Below are 15951 nucleotides of genomic sequence, written 5' to 3'. Positions count from 1 at the left end.
CCCTCACGTTGGCCTTCATGCATGGGTGCTCTGATCCTGGGGTTTGCAGGGAAAAACACATGCCCAGCCTCCGTGCCCCGCCCAGCAGAGAGCTCCTAAGCTCCCTGTGACCCAAGCGGGGAGGACGGTAGGGACAGATGCCTTCTGTCCTGCGAGCTGGTTGGTCTTTAACCGCAGCTCCCGACACAGAGCCCCTCAGCCCTTGCGTTTCCCGGGTCACAGGACCGTCTTGGTTCTGATGAGGTGACTCTTGGTGGCTCCTGGGTAGGAACCGGTTAGCAAAAAGGCCGAGCTGTGATGAGAAGCTGCTCTGGGCTTTGAAATGGTGGCGTTAAGAAGCGATCATAAAACCCAAGCCGCGGAGTCTCCCAGACGCTGCGCTCTCTGTCCTCATCCGTTCTCGTCCGTCTCGGGTCTTTCACCTGACTGCTCCTCTCTCCCCGTGTCAACACCCTTTGGAATAATAACACAAGCATCTTAGTTAGACTTTTCTCATTGCTGAGACAAAATACCCGAGACCGACAGTCAAAAGAGGAAAGGTTTTTTAGCTCCCAGTGTGTAGAGGTTTCGGTCCGTGCTCAGGCAGGGCGACCCATGCAGAGGCTCATCCCAGAGAAGCAACAATTCACAGCAAAGCGGGGCAGGCTGAAGACAGCAAGCTGCAGCCCTTGAGATGACCTTCAGGAGCTCCCCTGAGTTCCGTGAGGCACTACAGGAGATGATGAAGGGGTCCCCCGTCTATAGGGAGTCTCTTAGGAGCCCCAGGGGCCTGACTCGCAATGACAAATAAGGACCCACACTGGGCCAGGTGTGTCTAATGCACGGGGGCTCCTCACTGGCAACACTTTGCAGTCTAAACCCGGTATGGCATCACACTCCTGCAGTGCCACACTCCGGAGGCTGAGGCAGGAGGATCGTCTGAGCTACACGAGTTCAAGGCCAGTCTGGATGACATATTGAGACTGTCAAAAAAGAAACATTCATTTCCCAGGCTTCCAGGGATCCCATGGCCCTGCCATGGTCCCCATCTGTCCTCTCCAAGGACAGCTGGGGCTCCTTGAACCCTCAGAGGAACAGCCGGCAGGGCCTCAGCACCCCCTCCTGACCCCCCCAGATGTGAACGAGTGCGAATCCTTCCCGGGCGAGTGTTGGAGCGGGCGCTGCATCAACACCGAGGGCTCCTTCCTCTGCGAGTGCTCCCTGGGATGGTCGCTGGACGCCTTGGGCCGCGGGTGTGTGGGTGAGTCTGCAGGCCGCCCCCCCCCCCAGACCTGTAGTTCACCCCGAGAATTCACTGCTTTCTGTCTGTCACTGCCCCTGCCACGATCTCATGAGACCCTACTTCTGACGCTGGCTTAGGAGAGGCCCCCTTACTTTCTATTTTGTGTTGCTCTTGTGGTCCTGGGGGATTGAACCCAGGGCTTCCACCCTGAGCTACTTCCCAGGGTCCCTGTATGTTTTTTAATTTGGAAACAAGGTCCTGTGAAGTCATTCAACGACTGAGAAGGGGCTGGGCGTGGAGCCCAGTACTGGGATGACAGGCGTGTGAACCCTGCCTAGTCGCTCGCTCGCTGTCTGTCTCTGTCTCTCTGTCTGTCTGTCTCTGTGTCTCTGTGTCTGTGTCTCTGTCTCTCTTTCTCTGGGTCTCTGTCTTTGTTTCTGTGTCTGTCTCTGTCTCTCTCTGTCTCTGTCTCTCTGTCTGTGTCTCTCTCTGTCTCTGTCTCTGTGTCTCTGTCTGTCTCTGTCTCTGTCTCTGTCTCTGTGTCTCTGTCTCTGTCTGTCTCTGTGTCTCTGTCTGTCTCTGTGTCTCTGTCTCTGTCTGTCTCTGTCTCTGTGTCTCTGTCTCTGTCTGTCTCTGTGTCTCTGTCTCTGTCTGTCTCTGTCTCTGTGTCTCTGTCTCTGTCTCTGTGTCTGTCTCTGTCTGTCTCTGTCTCTCTGTCTCTGTCTGTCTCTCTGTCTCTATCTCTGTCTCTGTCTCTGTCTCTGTCTGTCTCTCTGTCTGTCTCTGTCTGCTCTGTCTATCTCTGTCTCTGTCTCTGTCTCTGTCTCTCTCTCTCTCTTTTGCTGCTGCTGGAGACATGAGGCGCAGACCTCACTGAGCTCCACCCCAGCCCCTTAGCCCCGTCTCAGTTTTATGTAGAGGATTCAGTAGTTGAGGCACTCAAAACAGTACCCACTACTTAGTGAGCCCCGGGCAGTCTAGTCCCTGTCGGGTGCTGCTTTGGGGTGCCACGGCGCCTCGCCATGCAGAGGTCACCCCTTGGCCCTCTTCCCACCCTCCTGATGTGGGGGGCTGGGGCCCATGACGGTCCCTCCGCGCAGACGTGAGGCTGGAGCCCTGCTTCTTGCACCCGGGCGAGGGTGACTGCGGGGTCCCCCTGCCCGGCAAGTACCGGAAGGACGTCTGCTGCTGCTCCGTGGGAGCCGCGTGGGGAGCCGAGTGCGAGTCCTGCCCGGAGCCTGACAGCCCGGAGTTCCCCAGCCTGTGTCCCCGAGGGCGCGGCTTCTCCGGGCACGACCTCCTGTCAGGCCGACCCATGTACCAAGGTGCGACCCACCGGGCCGGGTCGGGGAGCTCGGGCAGCTTCCCGGGGCGACCCTGCGCGTGTCCCGCAGATGTGGACGAGTGCGGGGCGTTCCCAGGGCTCTGCGCCCGCGGCTCCTGCCGCAACACGGCCGGCGGCTTCGCCCTGGACGCCCGCGAGAGGAGCTGCAGGGGTGAGCGCCGGAGGGCCGCCCTGTCTTCGGGTCCCTCTCCGGCTCTGCCCCTGCCGGGCTGCGGGCTCGGTCACACGCACACCCCTGTCCCCGCAGACATTGATGAGTGTCGCATCTCCCCCGACCTCTGCGGCCAGGGCACCTGCGTCAACACCCCGGGCAGCTTCCAGTGCAGGTGTTTCCGCGGCTACGCGAGCGGGCCCCTGCTGATGAGGAGCTGCGTGGGTGAGCAGGAGCCGGGGCTACGCGGGCTCCCCGAGCAGGCGGGAGGTCGCTGTGCAGATGTGGGCGTGGGCAGAGCTGCGGGCCTGCGGGGTACAGGGCCTCTGAGCATCGCCATGAGTAGAAGGGGTGGGGGAGGGAATGCCTGTCGTCCCAGCATGTTGGGAGGCTGAAACAGGAGGATCTTTGCAAGTTTGAGGCCCACTTGGGCAACTTAGCCAGACTTTGTCTCAAAATTTAAAAGTGAAAAGGCCTGGGGGTGGAACTCAGTTGTAGAGCAGCCCTGGGTTTGAGTCTTAGTATGACATCCTACCCCAAAGAGCAATGCGTTTTTTCTGGAGCTCCTGGAGAAACAGAGGCTAATGAAATAAATCCACAGAGAGGACCACACACTGACTAATGGGAAGATGCAGCTGGAGGATGCATCTGGGGAGCTTGGGAGGTCCCTGAAAGGAGTGAGGGGGACCTGGGTGAAGAGAGGCTGGAAGGCAACATGTGCAAAGGCCCTGGGGTAGCCCTGAGGGGAAGGAGAAGTGTGTGGCTGGTGTGCAAGAAGGGCACTGATGGGTGATGAGGCTGCAGGAAAGCACAGAGCCTGTTTCCCCACATGTCCCCAAGAGAAGGGATGGCTTCTCAGGGCATCCTTCAGTGACCCCAGGGGTGTCAGCTCCCAGCCCCAATTCTGCAAATTCATTCAAGCCTTGAGCCCCCGGGCCATCCTGGGCTGAGGTTGGGGAAGGGATGGGAGTGGGGAGCGTCCAGGCACCAATTGCCCAGTGAGCTAGGATCTTCAGCCTCTGACTCTTTCCACACACCCAGATGTGGACGAGTGTGCAAGGGACCCACTACTGTGCAGGGGAGGCACCTGCACCAACACGGATGGGAGCTACGAGTGCCAGTGTCCCCCCGGACACACGCTGACAGCCGAGGGCACTGCCTGTGAGGGTGAGTGTGCAGCCAGTGTGCAAGTGTGAGCATGTTAGTGTCTGAGTGCTGTGGGAGTGAGATGATGGGAGGGTGTGTGTTTTGAGGACGAGCCTCTGTATTTGTGTGTGAGTGTTAGCACATGCAAGATGGTGGGTGTATGTGTGTCCCTATGAGTGTGAAATGGGAAAGCAAGTGTGCAAGCTGGTGAACATATGCCAGTGTGCACCTGCATGTGAGTGGTTGCATGCTTCGGTGGTGGTAGTGTGCATTTGTGTCCTCGAGTGTGCATGAGAGTGTTTGGTTGTGAACACGCACATGTGTGACCATAGCAATACAAAGACCAATGGGTTTGTGAGGGCGTGTGTCCACCCGTGAGTGAGTGCTTGTAAGTGGATGTGGGATATGTGACATGATAAGAGGTGTGAGTGTGCACCTGCGTGTGAATGTGTCTGTGGAAAGCAGGTGAGTCTGCATGTGAGGGCTTTGTGTCTGAGTCTGGTGTGCAAGAGTCTGTGAATGTGTATTTAGGCACTAACGTGTGTTCATACTAGGGAGATGTGTTTGCACATGAGTGTAAAGTGTATTTCCGTAAGTGTGTACACAAGTTTGAGTCTACATCTAGGTGTGGGTGCACATTTACACGAGGATGAATGTGTCTGGGGTCTGTGTCACCGTGCTTGCTGGTGTGCATGTGTAAGCGTGGGTGTGAGGCATGCCCGCAGGTGAGCAGAGGCTGTCACAAGGTGTGCACGTGTGCCCACGTGTGTCTCATGGCGTCAAAGACCGCAGTGGGGTGCGGGCCCCTTAGCCGCCGCCTGTCCCCAGACGTGGACGAGTGCGCCCTGAGCAGCAGCCTGTGTCCCCACGGCCGCTGCATCAACGTCGTGGGCGCCTTCCAGTGCTCCTGTGACGCCGGCTTCCGGGCCAGCCCTGACCGCCAGCGCTGCGTGGGTGAGGCTGCGCACACCCGGCCCACCCGTGCCTCCCCTCTCCTGCCCTTCCGGCCCGCCCGCTCCTGCGCGGAGGCCCCTCTCCTGGTACCCAGCCTGCGCACTCGCTTCTACAGATGCTGACGAGTGCGGAGTCCGGAACGGCGGCTGCGCGGTGCACTGCGTTAACACCGAGGGCAGCTTCCGGTGTGGCTGCGGCCAGGGCTACGCGCTGCTGCCCGACGGGAGGGCGTGCGCAGGTGGGGCCCGCGCCCTCCCTCCCTGGGGTGCATCGGTCACACCCGACCCGGTCCGGAGCTCAGACAGCGCCCTCCCCGTCCTGTGGGAAGGACCGCGGGCACCCCCGCATCCTTATGTGCCTGCAGCGCACTCCGTCCCTGCTCCGCAGATGTGGACGAGTGCAAAGAGAACCCGGACATCTGTGGCCAGGGGCAGTGCGCCAACGTGCCGGGAGCCCACCGCTGCCTGTGCAACGATGGCTTCACGGCCACACCGGACATGAAGACGTGTGTTGGTGAGACACCAGGACTGCAGGGGCGGAGGCAGCGTCAGAAGCTCACACCTTCCCCGGGGGCACCAGCGTGGCCGCTCCTGGTCCCATCCCTGCTCAGGAGTGGCAGTGTTTGGTGGTCTGGCCTACTCTTCAAAGCCCCAGGGACCCTTCTCACAGGAGCACAGCCACCCCTGTGCAGGGCCTGGTGACACGTGCCTGTAACTCCAGCACTCGGGAGGCTGAGGCAGGAGGATTATTGCGAGTTTGAGACCAGCCTGGGCTACAAAGTGAGCTCAAGGCCAGCCTGACTGCACAGAGAGACCCTGTCTCAAAAAAGACCAAAAAAAGAAAAGAGTTACCCAGCCTTGGTCTGAGTGCACTCAGTGTGTGCCCAGCACTTAGCAGAGTTGTGCTCTGTTCTGAGAGATCACTGCAAACAAAAGCGAGTGTACTGTGTAGGGACTGTCTTTGTTGTTTTTTGGTTTGGCTTTGTTTTTGGTGAGGGTGAACAAGATGAGAAAGCTTCAGAACTGTGTTCTCTGAGCCCTGCTGGGGTTTTTTTGTTTTTTTTTTTTTTTTTGTTGTTGTTGTTTTGTTTTATTTCTCACCCCCCCCCCTTTTTGTTATTTTGTTGTTCTTGCAGTATGGGGAACGGAACACAGTACCTTCACAATGAGATACATCCCCAGCCCTGCTTAAATTTTAACTCAGAGTCTTGCTAAATCCTTACATTGTCCAGGTGGGGCTCAAGTTTGCAATCCTCTTGCCTCAGCCTCCCAGAATACTGAGATTACAGGTGTGCACCACCACTCCTGGCGTCCAAGCCCTGTTTGAGGACCCTCCTAGGCCATTTGGACAGAGCAACCCCTGTCCTTGCCCACCCAGGGTGGTCCTGAGGGCCGGGGAGGAGCTGTGTACTGGATACCCTACCAGAACAGAGTTGAAGAGCCCATGGGAAGGTGTAGGAAGTAGCAACAGTGTAGCTCCTTAACAGTGTAGCTTCTAAACCAATGTAACCTATCACCTTGCAGCTGCTGTAACAACTTAACTCCTGGCAAAGCCACAGCCTGTGCAGGAGAGCTTAAGAGTTCTAGCTCTCAGGAATCTCAAGAGCACCCTAGAAAGGGCTTGGAAACCAGCAGGCCGCTCCATCTGCCCCATTCCCTGGTTACAAATCCACCTTGACATAGAGATGGAGAAGTCCTGCAGGAAGAAAATAGCTTTGTGGAGCTCATTCCCTGAGGAGATTCAACCCTGCAGCCCCCCTTTGGAACGGCTGGCTGCTGTGTGCCTCGGCATGCAGGCTGTGAAGTGCTCAGAGAACACAGCCGCCCTGCAGGAGACCTGGACAGAGCTGTCTGCCCCAGAGATGGAACCCTGAGGAGGGGATCCAAGGACAGGTTGCTCAGGAGTCCTGGGGGCTCCCGTACCCCAGCACCTGTCCTCAGGCTTCATTTTCTCTCCTTTCTTAGATGTGAATGAGTGTGATCTCAACCCCCACATCTGTCTCCATGGCAACTGTGAGAACACAGCCGGATCCTTTGTCTGCCACTGCCAGCTGGGCTACATCACCAGGAAGGGGGCCACGGGCTGCTCGGGTGAGCAAGGGACACAGGCAGTTGGTGATGGGGGCAGGAGGGACCCGAGAAGCAGTTTGGAGGTCACCGCAGTGGTCCCCTGGGGATTGTCCCTGTGCCCCAGGGCAGAGCAGGGTCAGAATTTATTCTTGGGGATTCCACTAATAAGACCTCCTGGGAAGAAAGTGCCTCAGGGCTCCCCTTAAAACACTCAGCAGAGGAGGCTTTACTGTTCCTGCTGCTGTTCCCGAAGCAGACATGCCTGACGCAGTTCTGGAGAGGAATTTCGAGACAGCATCTCACTATGTAGTTCAGACTGCCTTGGAACAAATTCTGTAACCTGGGCAGGCTTTAAACTCACAGCGATCCTCCTGCCTCGGCCTCGAGAGGGCTGAGATTATCGGTGTGTAGCCTGAGTCTCCTGCCACCTCTCCAGGTCATTGCGAAGGCCGCAGGGAATCAGGTCCTTGATCTGGGGTCTTCTCTTAGACTCTGGATGAAGGTGGCTGGAGGAGGCTTCTCGGGGTATCTGCTCTTTGCTGCCACCGTGCCGTCTCCCTCCTGGGAACCCCCCATGACTGCTCTTCTCCTCTCAGATGTGGATGAATGTGAGCTTGGGGGACATAACTGTGACGGCCACGCCTCCTGCCTCAATGTCCCCGGCTCCTACCGCTGTGCCTGTCAGCAGGGGTTCACTGGAGACGGCTTCTCCTGCGAAGGTAAGGTGGGGGAGCCCGGGGGGCCAGGCCAGAGCCCCACTCTGCCCACCTGGGGGTCTCAGGCAGAGCCCCCTCTCTTGGAGGTTCTATTTGTTTTTTGGTACTGGGAATTGAACCCAGCACCTCCCTGCCGAGCTCCCTCTCCAGCCTTTCTATTATTCTCTGGGACAAGGTCTCACTGGGTTGCCCAGGCTTGGTTCAGACTTGAGATTCTCCTGCCTCAGCCTCCCAGAGTGCTGAAATTACAGGTGTGCACCACCACACCCAGCTCCTTGGACTCTTAAGTGCCTAGGGACACTTGATGACCCCATGGCTTCCCTCCACGCCTGACCCGAGTGACCGAGTCCCCTCTGCCGCACTGGCTGGAGCCTCACGGCCGCAGCCACCTTTCTGTGCTTCAGTCTTTGTCTTGGTCACCTGGCCCCTGCCTATGCCGGTGCTCCTTGGGCTCGTTGCCTGAGACCCTGAGTGACTGCGAGGGTTCCGGTCATTGGGACCTCCTCCCACGCCTCAGACAGGGACGAATGCGCCGAGGACATGGACCTCTGCGAGAACGGGCAGTGCCTCAATGTCCCCGGCGGATACCGCTGTGAATGCGAGATGGGCTTCGGCCCCACGGAAGACCACGGAGGATGCCAGGGTGAGGCTGGGGCCGAGGCGCTGCCAGGACCAAGAGGGTGGGTTCCTGGAATGCGCTGCAGGCGGGCGTGCTGAACTGGGTTCCTGCAGATGTGGATGAGTGCGCCCTGGGAAACTTCTGCGCCTTTGGGAGCTGTGAGAACCTACCCGGCTTCTTCCGTTGCGCATGCGCGGATGGCTATGCGCTGGACCGCGGTGGTGGCAACTGCACAGGTGAGAGCCGCATGTTCCCTGTTTAAAAAAAAATAATGAGCAGAAGCAGAGCACTTGCCGAGCCGAGCAAGGTCCTACGTTCAGTCTCCAGCCCTGCAAAATAATGGCAGAACTGGCTGCAGTGACACACACGTGTAATCTCAGCTTTTCGGGAGGCTGAGGCAGGAGGATCACAAATTGGAGGCTGGCCTGAGTCATTTTAGAGAGACCCTGTCACCACAAAGATAGTAAATATGTTTGGCCTGGCATGGCATAGCGGGCCGTGTGCCAATAAAACTTTATCAGCACACGCAGCGGGCTGGAGTCGGCCTGCGGTTTGGAGTTTAGTCTCCCCGTCACCCCCCATCCCCCGGCTCCTTTGGAAGCAGCCTGTGAATGGGACAGGAAGGAGACAGACAGGCTGGGGCAGATCCCGGGGCCCCCGTCCCCTCCTCTTTCTCCCCATGCAAGGTCACAGTCTTCTGCATCTCTGTTTTATGTATTTAATTTATTTCGTGGGGTGGGGCTGGAAGCCAGAGTCGATGCACTGAGCTGTACCCTCAGCCCTTTTTCAATGTTTTATTTTGAGACAGAATCTTGCAGAGTCTCGGGGTTACTCAGGCTGGGCTTGATTCACAATCCTCCTGCCTCCGCCTCGCAGAGTGTCAGGGCCCCCACCATGCCTGGCCAGGGTGCATCCTGTCCTGCCATCCCATTGGTGGACCCCGAGAAGGGCTGTGGTGCCCCGGGTGGAGTGGGAGGGATCTGGATGGGGGGCTCCCTGCCGATGCCTGCACTTGCACCCCCAGATGTGAACGAGTGTGCAGACCCCGTGAACTGTATCAACGGCCTCTGCGTCAACACCCCCGGGAGCTACCTGTGCCGCTGTCCCCGGGACTTCGAGCTGAACCCCAGCGGGGTGGGCTGCGTGGGTGAGTCCGAGCGTGGCCCAGGCTGGGGCGTGATGGCCCCGGGCACCTGTGGAGACGCAGTCTTCTGTCTGGGTGGACTCCAACACAGGACCACACACCCGCACAGCTAGCAGCATCACCCGCACGCCTTCCCTGCTGGCCCTGAGTCATTTTCCTTGTTCACCCATTCTGGGACACTTGTGCACACCCCCCCACACACACACACGGGTGTACACACACATGCACACCCACATGGGTACGCACACAGACACAGTTTTGGCTCCAACATCTGCTGACCGCTGGTTCCCACGCGTGCAGACCCCCGGGCTGGGAGCTGTTTCCTGGACACTCACGACCGCGGGGACGGCGGCCTCTCCTGTGGTGCCGAGGTCGGAGCTGGCGTCACCCGAGCCTCCTGCTGCTGCTCCTTGGGCCGGGCTTGGGGCAGCCCCTGCGAGCTGTGCCCCACGGCCAACTCCAGTGAGACCCCCTGTTCCCCAAGTCAGCACTGGGCCCCGAGGAGCTGTGTTGCCAGAAGGCTCAAGGGGACAGGGAGACAGAGCCAGGAGGGAGAGGCGACCCCATCACAAGGCGACCTCGTGGCAGTGCCCAGGCCAGGCCTCTCTCCAGTGTCATTGTGCTCTGTGCATTTGTACCTTTTTCTCAGTCACTCCACAAACACTTAGTGCTGCCCTTGTGATGTGGGCTGGGGACCCAGAGAAGGGTCCCTTAAGACAGCTGTTATTGAGCTGTCTGAAGGGTCTGTTTGAAGCTTAGTGATGGCCCAGGAGGAAGCCATGGAGAGGAAGGGGGTAAGGGAAGGTTTTCCGTAAGAGTAGACCTAAGAGAGGTTTTGAAGGATGAGTAGGAGTTTTCCTAGAAAGTAAGGGGGAGGATGTGTTATGCAATAGGAACAGCATGTACAAAGCCGCTACCTCATGATCCATCTGCTGACGCGGTGGGTGTGAGTACACATTTGCACACTCCCTTGCCCACACACACATATAAATACCAAGTCCGCAGACAGCCCTGAGACTGGTCAAGGGCTCTTGGCCCAAGAGATGATAGAGATGAGCAGCCCCTCCCCAGTCCTGAGCCCTTTCCAAGGGGCCCCTCACCCTGGACTCTGCTCACGCTCACCCCAGCCCCTCACAGGAGCCCTTCCCCTTGCAGCCGAGTACAGAACTTTGTGCCCAGGCGGTGAGGGCTTCCGGCCCAACCTCCTCACTGTCATCCTGGAAGGTGAGTCCCACGTGAGCACCCCGCTTCCTCCTCGCTCTCTCCTTCTCCTCGCCTGCCCAGACTGCCAGGGTGGGTGACACTTGTCAACCCAGCTGGGGCCCTGGCAGCAAGCCTTGAGTGCTTTGGATTTGCGCTGAATTTTTATGTATTCTTTCAACCATGTCTTCTTCCATTCGCTGGTTTGTTGGTCTGCCCTCCTGTGCACTCATCTGTTCGTCCACCTGTGTCCATCTGTCCAACCATCCTTCCTCTGTTCACCTCTCCATCACTGACTCCCCATCCGTCCATCCATCCTGCCACCTGTCCATTCTCCATCCGCCCCTTCTCTACGTATCAGTCCTCTGACTCTCCATTTGCCCGCCCACACATTCATCTATCCAGCCTTTGCCCTTCCGTGTGCCCGTATATCCCCCTCTCTGTCCATTGCCATTCACCTACCCATCCACTGATCACCAATCCACCCATCCTTTCTCCATTCACTCATCTACTCATCTATGCATCCACCCTCTATTCACCTGTCCATCTGTCCACTCACCCACCATCTGTCAATCCATTCTCTATCCACCCAGTATCCTTACACCCACCTCTGTACCCTTCCGTCCATTCCTGTAGTTCATCCATCCGTCCATTCCACATCACCTGTACCCTGCCCACCCACCCACCCATCCATCCATGCACTCACCCATCCACCCCCTCACCCATCCATCCATCCATTCACTCATCCATGCACCCACTCACCCACCCACCCATCTACCCACTCACCCACCCATTCATTTCCACTCATCTATCCGTCCATCCACCCATCCATCCATGCACTCACCCATCCACCCCCTCACCCATCCACCCCCTCACCCATCCACCCATCCATCCATCTATTCACTCATCCATGCACCCACTCACCCACTCATCCATCCACCCACTCACCCACCCATTCATTCACCCACCCACCCATCCATCCATCTACCCATCCACTCACCTGTCCGTCCATCCACCCGTCCATCCACCCATCCACCTATCCACCCATCCACTCACCCACCCACACATTCTTTCTCTCATCTGTTAACCCACTCACTCACTTACCTGCCCACTGCTTTTCAAAGCCATCCACCCATCCTTGCATCAGTCCTACCCGCGGGGGTGATGGAGTTGGAGAAGACATTTTACTGCAGGGAATGGGATGATGAACCCCTAGATGAAAAGAAAGGACTTGGCTTAGGCCAGCATTAACTTGAGGAAGCCCCCAAATGTCTTTGGGATATCATGTGGGGGTCCTCACAGGAGCAAAGCGATCCCAGGGCAGCTTGTATCTCCTGTACTAACTCAGCCCCACATTAGCTTCCTTTCCTCACTTCCTGGCAGATATTGATGAGTGCCAGGAGCTGCCAGGGCTGTGCCAGGGAGGCAACTGTGTCAACACCTTTGGCAGCTTCCAGTGTGAGTGCCTGCCTGGATACCACCTCCATCAGGAAACCCGCCGCTGTGAGGGTGAGTGGAGACTCTCCTTGGCTTGCCAGGTTCTGCCTGTCCCTCCTTGCCTTCCTGCTTGGCCAGGCTTCATGACGGTCAGAGAGGGAAGGCTACATCTAAATGCCCAGCTTTACCCTTGGTTCTGCCTGATCCAGCCACCCAAACATCCATCCATTCTATCCTCCATCATCCATCCATCATCTGTCATCCACCATCCATCCATCATGCACCCATCCGCCATCCATCCATCATCCATCATCCATCCACCATCCACCCACCATCCATCGTCCACCATCCACCGTCCACCATCCATCCATCATCTGTCATCCACCATTCATCCATCATTCATCATCCATCATCCACCATCCATCATCAGTCATCCATCCATCATCCACCATCCATCATCCACCATCCACCATCATCCATCATCCATTCATCATCCACCATCCACCATCCATCCATCATCCACCATCCACCATCATCCATCATCCATTCATCATCCATCATCCACCATCCATCCATCATCCGTCATCCATCCACCATCCATCCATCATCCATCCATCATCTGTCATCCATTCATCATCCATCCATCATCCATCATCTACCATCATCCATCCATCATCCATCATCCATCCATCATTCACTCATCCATCCTTTGCCCATCTGTTTATCATCTGTCCATCCATCCATCACCCACTCATTCATCATCACCTATCCATTCATCCTCCCTCACTTGGAAGGGACCTGCTTTACAACAGCAACCATACCTTTCCTCTCTTAGGCCAAAGCTGGTCGAGGCCCAGAACTAAGAGTGGTAAGGAAAGGAGGTGAGAAGGAAGGGTGCCGACTTTCCCTCGTTTCCCTCCCTGCACACTCTGCCTGTCTCTCTCTTGTCCTCGTGAGAGCCTCACAGTAAAGGCTGATGGCTAGGACTATGGCCACCCATGTGCTGAGTTCCTTGTTATTTAGTCACCGCAGCAGCCCCGAGGAAGGTGTTCCTATGATGATCCTGTTCTCAGATGCAGAAGCTAAGGTTCATGGTTAAATGACTCATCCAGAAGCAGCAACTGGTGAGCAATGGAGACGGGCTCTGTGCCTGCCATTGTGATTGCTGAGCCTGGCTCTTTTCATGCAAGATGCTGGTTCATCCATCCAGCCAGCCAGCCAATCATCCATACATACATACAGTCATCCATCTGCCCATTCATTCATCATTTATTTATTATTCAACCACCCATCCATTCATTCAGATATTCATCCATCCATTGACCTGTTCACTTATTCATCCTTCCACCCATTCAGTCATCCATGCATCCATCCATCTGTCCATCCGATGTACTCATTTACCCACCCATCCAGTCATCTGTTATCTACCCATGTCTCCATCCATCCATTCATCTATTCATTTATTTGTCTATACATCCATCCAGCCATTTATCAGTTCATCTACCCATCCAGTCATTAATGTATTCAATCATCAATCCAATCACCCATTCATCCCTTTCATCCCTCTTTCCTTCCTTCCTTCCTTCTTTCCTTCTTTCCTTTTTCTTCCTTGCAACCAGTATTAACTGAGCATCTATGTGCAGCCAGATATGAAAATGAGCACAAGGGTGGTTGTGTTCCACACCACCATCACCACCATAACATCACCGTCACCGTCACCGTCACCGTCACCATCACCATCCCCATCCCCATCACATCACCATCACATCACCATCACCGTCACCGCGCATCCACAGGTTTGAACCACTCCTCTTGTGCAGTGAGTTCCCTGTCAGGGAGAAGGTGCTGCTGGCTGCCTCCTTCTTCCCTGGAGTTTCTCTCTTCACACTCTGCATGGGCTTCGGCTCACACTTTAGATTCTTCCTGGGTGCAGGGGACCCTCCCTCCTGTCGTCCTCACATGCTGTATTCCGGTGTGTGGATGGTGACTCTCACAGAGGCTGTTTGCTTAGCTGATTACTGCTCTGCCATCTTGGTCTTTTCTGTTTGTTTCTGTGACAGGGTCTCACTGTGTAGTTCGGACTCACTATGAGTCCCAGGCTGGCCTTGAACTTGCAGCAGTCCTCCTGCCTGAACCTCCCAAGTCCTGGGATTGCAGGCACACGGCTAGTGTGTTTCTTTTGATTGGTGAATGAGCCCATTAACATTGATGGTTATGACTGATGTGTATTGACTTACCTTGTCATGTTATTCTCCTGTTGTTGGCTCCCCTTTTTCCCCCTCTGTTTAATTGCTTTCTTTGTCTGGTGGACTCGTTCTGTTGGGGTTCATGGAGTTGTAATCCTTGTTATCTCTTTCTATAATGTCCTTCAGAACAGTGTCGAGTGCTGCTTTGGTGGTCATGAATTTTCTCGGGTGTTCTTTGCCATGGAATGATCTTATTTCTCGATCAGTTTTGAAAGATATGTTTGTGGGGTACATATATACGGATTGGAGGTATTTTTTCTTTTAGGACTTAAAATACCTTGACTTAAGGGTTTGTGTTGAAAAGTCTGCCATGATTCCAATGGGCTTTCCTTTACTGATGATTTTTTCTTTAGCATCGTTCAATATTCTATTCTTGAGTTGAACTTCTGGAATCTTTCTGTTATATGCCTTGCTATAGATTTTTTGGATCATGTCCAATTGGAGTTCTATATAGCTTTGTATGTCAAATTTTTTCCCTGCCAAGGAAATTTTCTGCCATGACATCTGTGAACAGGTTTTTTTTTTTTTTTTTTTTTTAATGTCGTTGGCTGTATCTCCTGCTTTTTTCATCGACTCCGATCAATCTTATGTTATTCTTCTTTGCATCACCTAGCAGCTGCTCAAAGAATTTCTCTGGTCCCTTGCTATCTTTAAGAAGTCTTTCTTTTCATGACCATTGACCATAATCGCATCTCTTGTGTCTGACATTCTGCCTTCACCTTAATTCATTCTGCTGCATATACTTTTGGTGGGATTTTAGATTTCCTGGATATCTATTTGAATGTGTCCTCTTGAATTCCATTTCTTTCCAATAGTGGCCATTCATGATTCCCACCATTTCCCTGAGCCTTTCTTTTCTTTTTTAATCTGTACCTGCTCTAGAGTTATGCCAACCAAGTCTTTCACTGTGGTCACCATCTCTAGTTATCTGAGAAGTTATTTCTGGTTTGATTTTTTTTTCTAAACCTCATCCGTTTGCCATGTTGCTTCCACTGACCGCACTTCAGAGAGTCCAAGTGAGAGGCTTTCAGATGACCCCGCCTCTCTGCCTGCTGGGTTTGCTTTTGGTGGGCTGGAAGTCGGGGTTGCAAGTTTTTTAAGTGTCTTTTTTCTTTTCTTCTTTCTGTCCCTGGCTTGATGCTTGTAAACCGCCTGTGGTGAGTCCCTTTAAGGGAGAAATAGAGGCAGTGACAGAACAGAGCACCAGCAGCAACAGAAAAACCTCGAAAGCACGTTCACGCTCATAAAAACAAGAACAAACTTGGAAGAAATGTAACAAAAAAGAAAAAACCTAATAGAGTGGGAGTAAACCAAGAATAAAAGAAAAGAAAAAATTGTGCCCTTCAAAGCGTGTCTCTGCTGACCCTGAAGGCCGTGTGGGTGGCTGGAGGCAGCCTGGGCTGCATAGCAAGAGCCCGTCTCAAAGTAATCAAATGAAATGAAACAAAATGCTAGGTTTTCTATTTGTTTTAGGGGACACGTTCAATGAAAATATTTCCAACGCAAAAAAATGGTCTCCGGTGCGGGGTAGAGAATAAGACTAAGCTCTGGGCCTGTCTAACATTTCTCTTCCTTTCCAAGGGACAGTTTGGCCAGCTCTAGAACTCTCTTGTTCAACCAAACGTTTTCTTCCAGCTGCTTAAACTGTTCCATTGCTGTCTGGCTTCCATGATTTCTGAAGAGAAATTGGCTGCTAACCGTC

General features: G+C 54.8%; 1 protein-coding gene across 1 annotated transcript in view; it reads left to right on the top strand.

The window, feature by feature from the left end:
- Positions 1 to 15951, top strand: part of Fbn3 (fibrillin 3) — a 58867-nt gene that overhangs the window by 15537 nt on the left and 27379 nt on the right. The window contains exons 17-32 of the mRNA XM_063229108.1: positions 1115 to 1240; positions 2323 to 2547; positions 2617 to 2718; positions 2815 to 2943; positions 3760 to 3885; positions 4693 to 4818; positions 4934 to 5056; positions 5206 to 5331; positions 6783 to 6908; positions 7484 to 7606; positions 8121 to 8246; positions 8336 to 8458; positions 9247 to 9369; positions 9667 to 9828; positions 10522 to 10590; positions 11950 to 12075. Coding sequence (XP_063085178.1) covers positions 1115 to 1240; positions 2323 to 2547; positions 2617 to 2718; positions 2815 to 2943; positions 3760 to 3885; positions 4693 to 4818; positions 4934 to 5056; positions 5206 to 5331; positions 6783 to 6908; positions 7484 to 7606; positions 8121 to 8246; positions 8336 to 8458; positions 9247 to 9369; positions 9667 to 9828; positions 10522 to 10590; positions 11950 to 12075 — 2061 coding nt within the window. The remainder of the gene's footprint in view (positions 1 to 1114; positions 1241 to 2322; positions 2548 to 2616; positions 2719 to 2814; positions 2944 to 3759; positions 3886 to 4692; positions 4819 to 4933; positions 5057 to 5205; positions 5332 to 6782; positions 6909 to 7483; positions 7607 to 8120; positions 8247 to 8335; positions 8459 to 9246; positions 9370 to 9666; positions 9829 to 10521; positions 10591 to 11949; positions 12076 to 15951) is intronic.

The sequence above is a fragment of the Cavia porcellus genome, unplaced genomic scaffold (assembly GCF_034190915.1).
Source record: "Cavia porcellus strain 051 isolate PalLab524CR breed Dunkin Hartley unplaced genomic scaffold, mCavPor4.1 scaffold_17, whole genome shotgun sequence".
In the NCBI taxonomy this organism is placed as follows: domain Eukaryota; kingdom Metazoa; phylum Chordata; class Mammalia; order Rodentia; family Caviidae; genus Cavia; species Cavia porcellus.
This window is presented reverse-complemented; position numbering and strand designations above follow the sequence as displayed.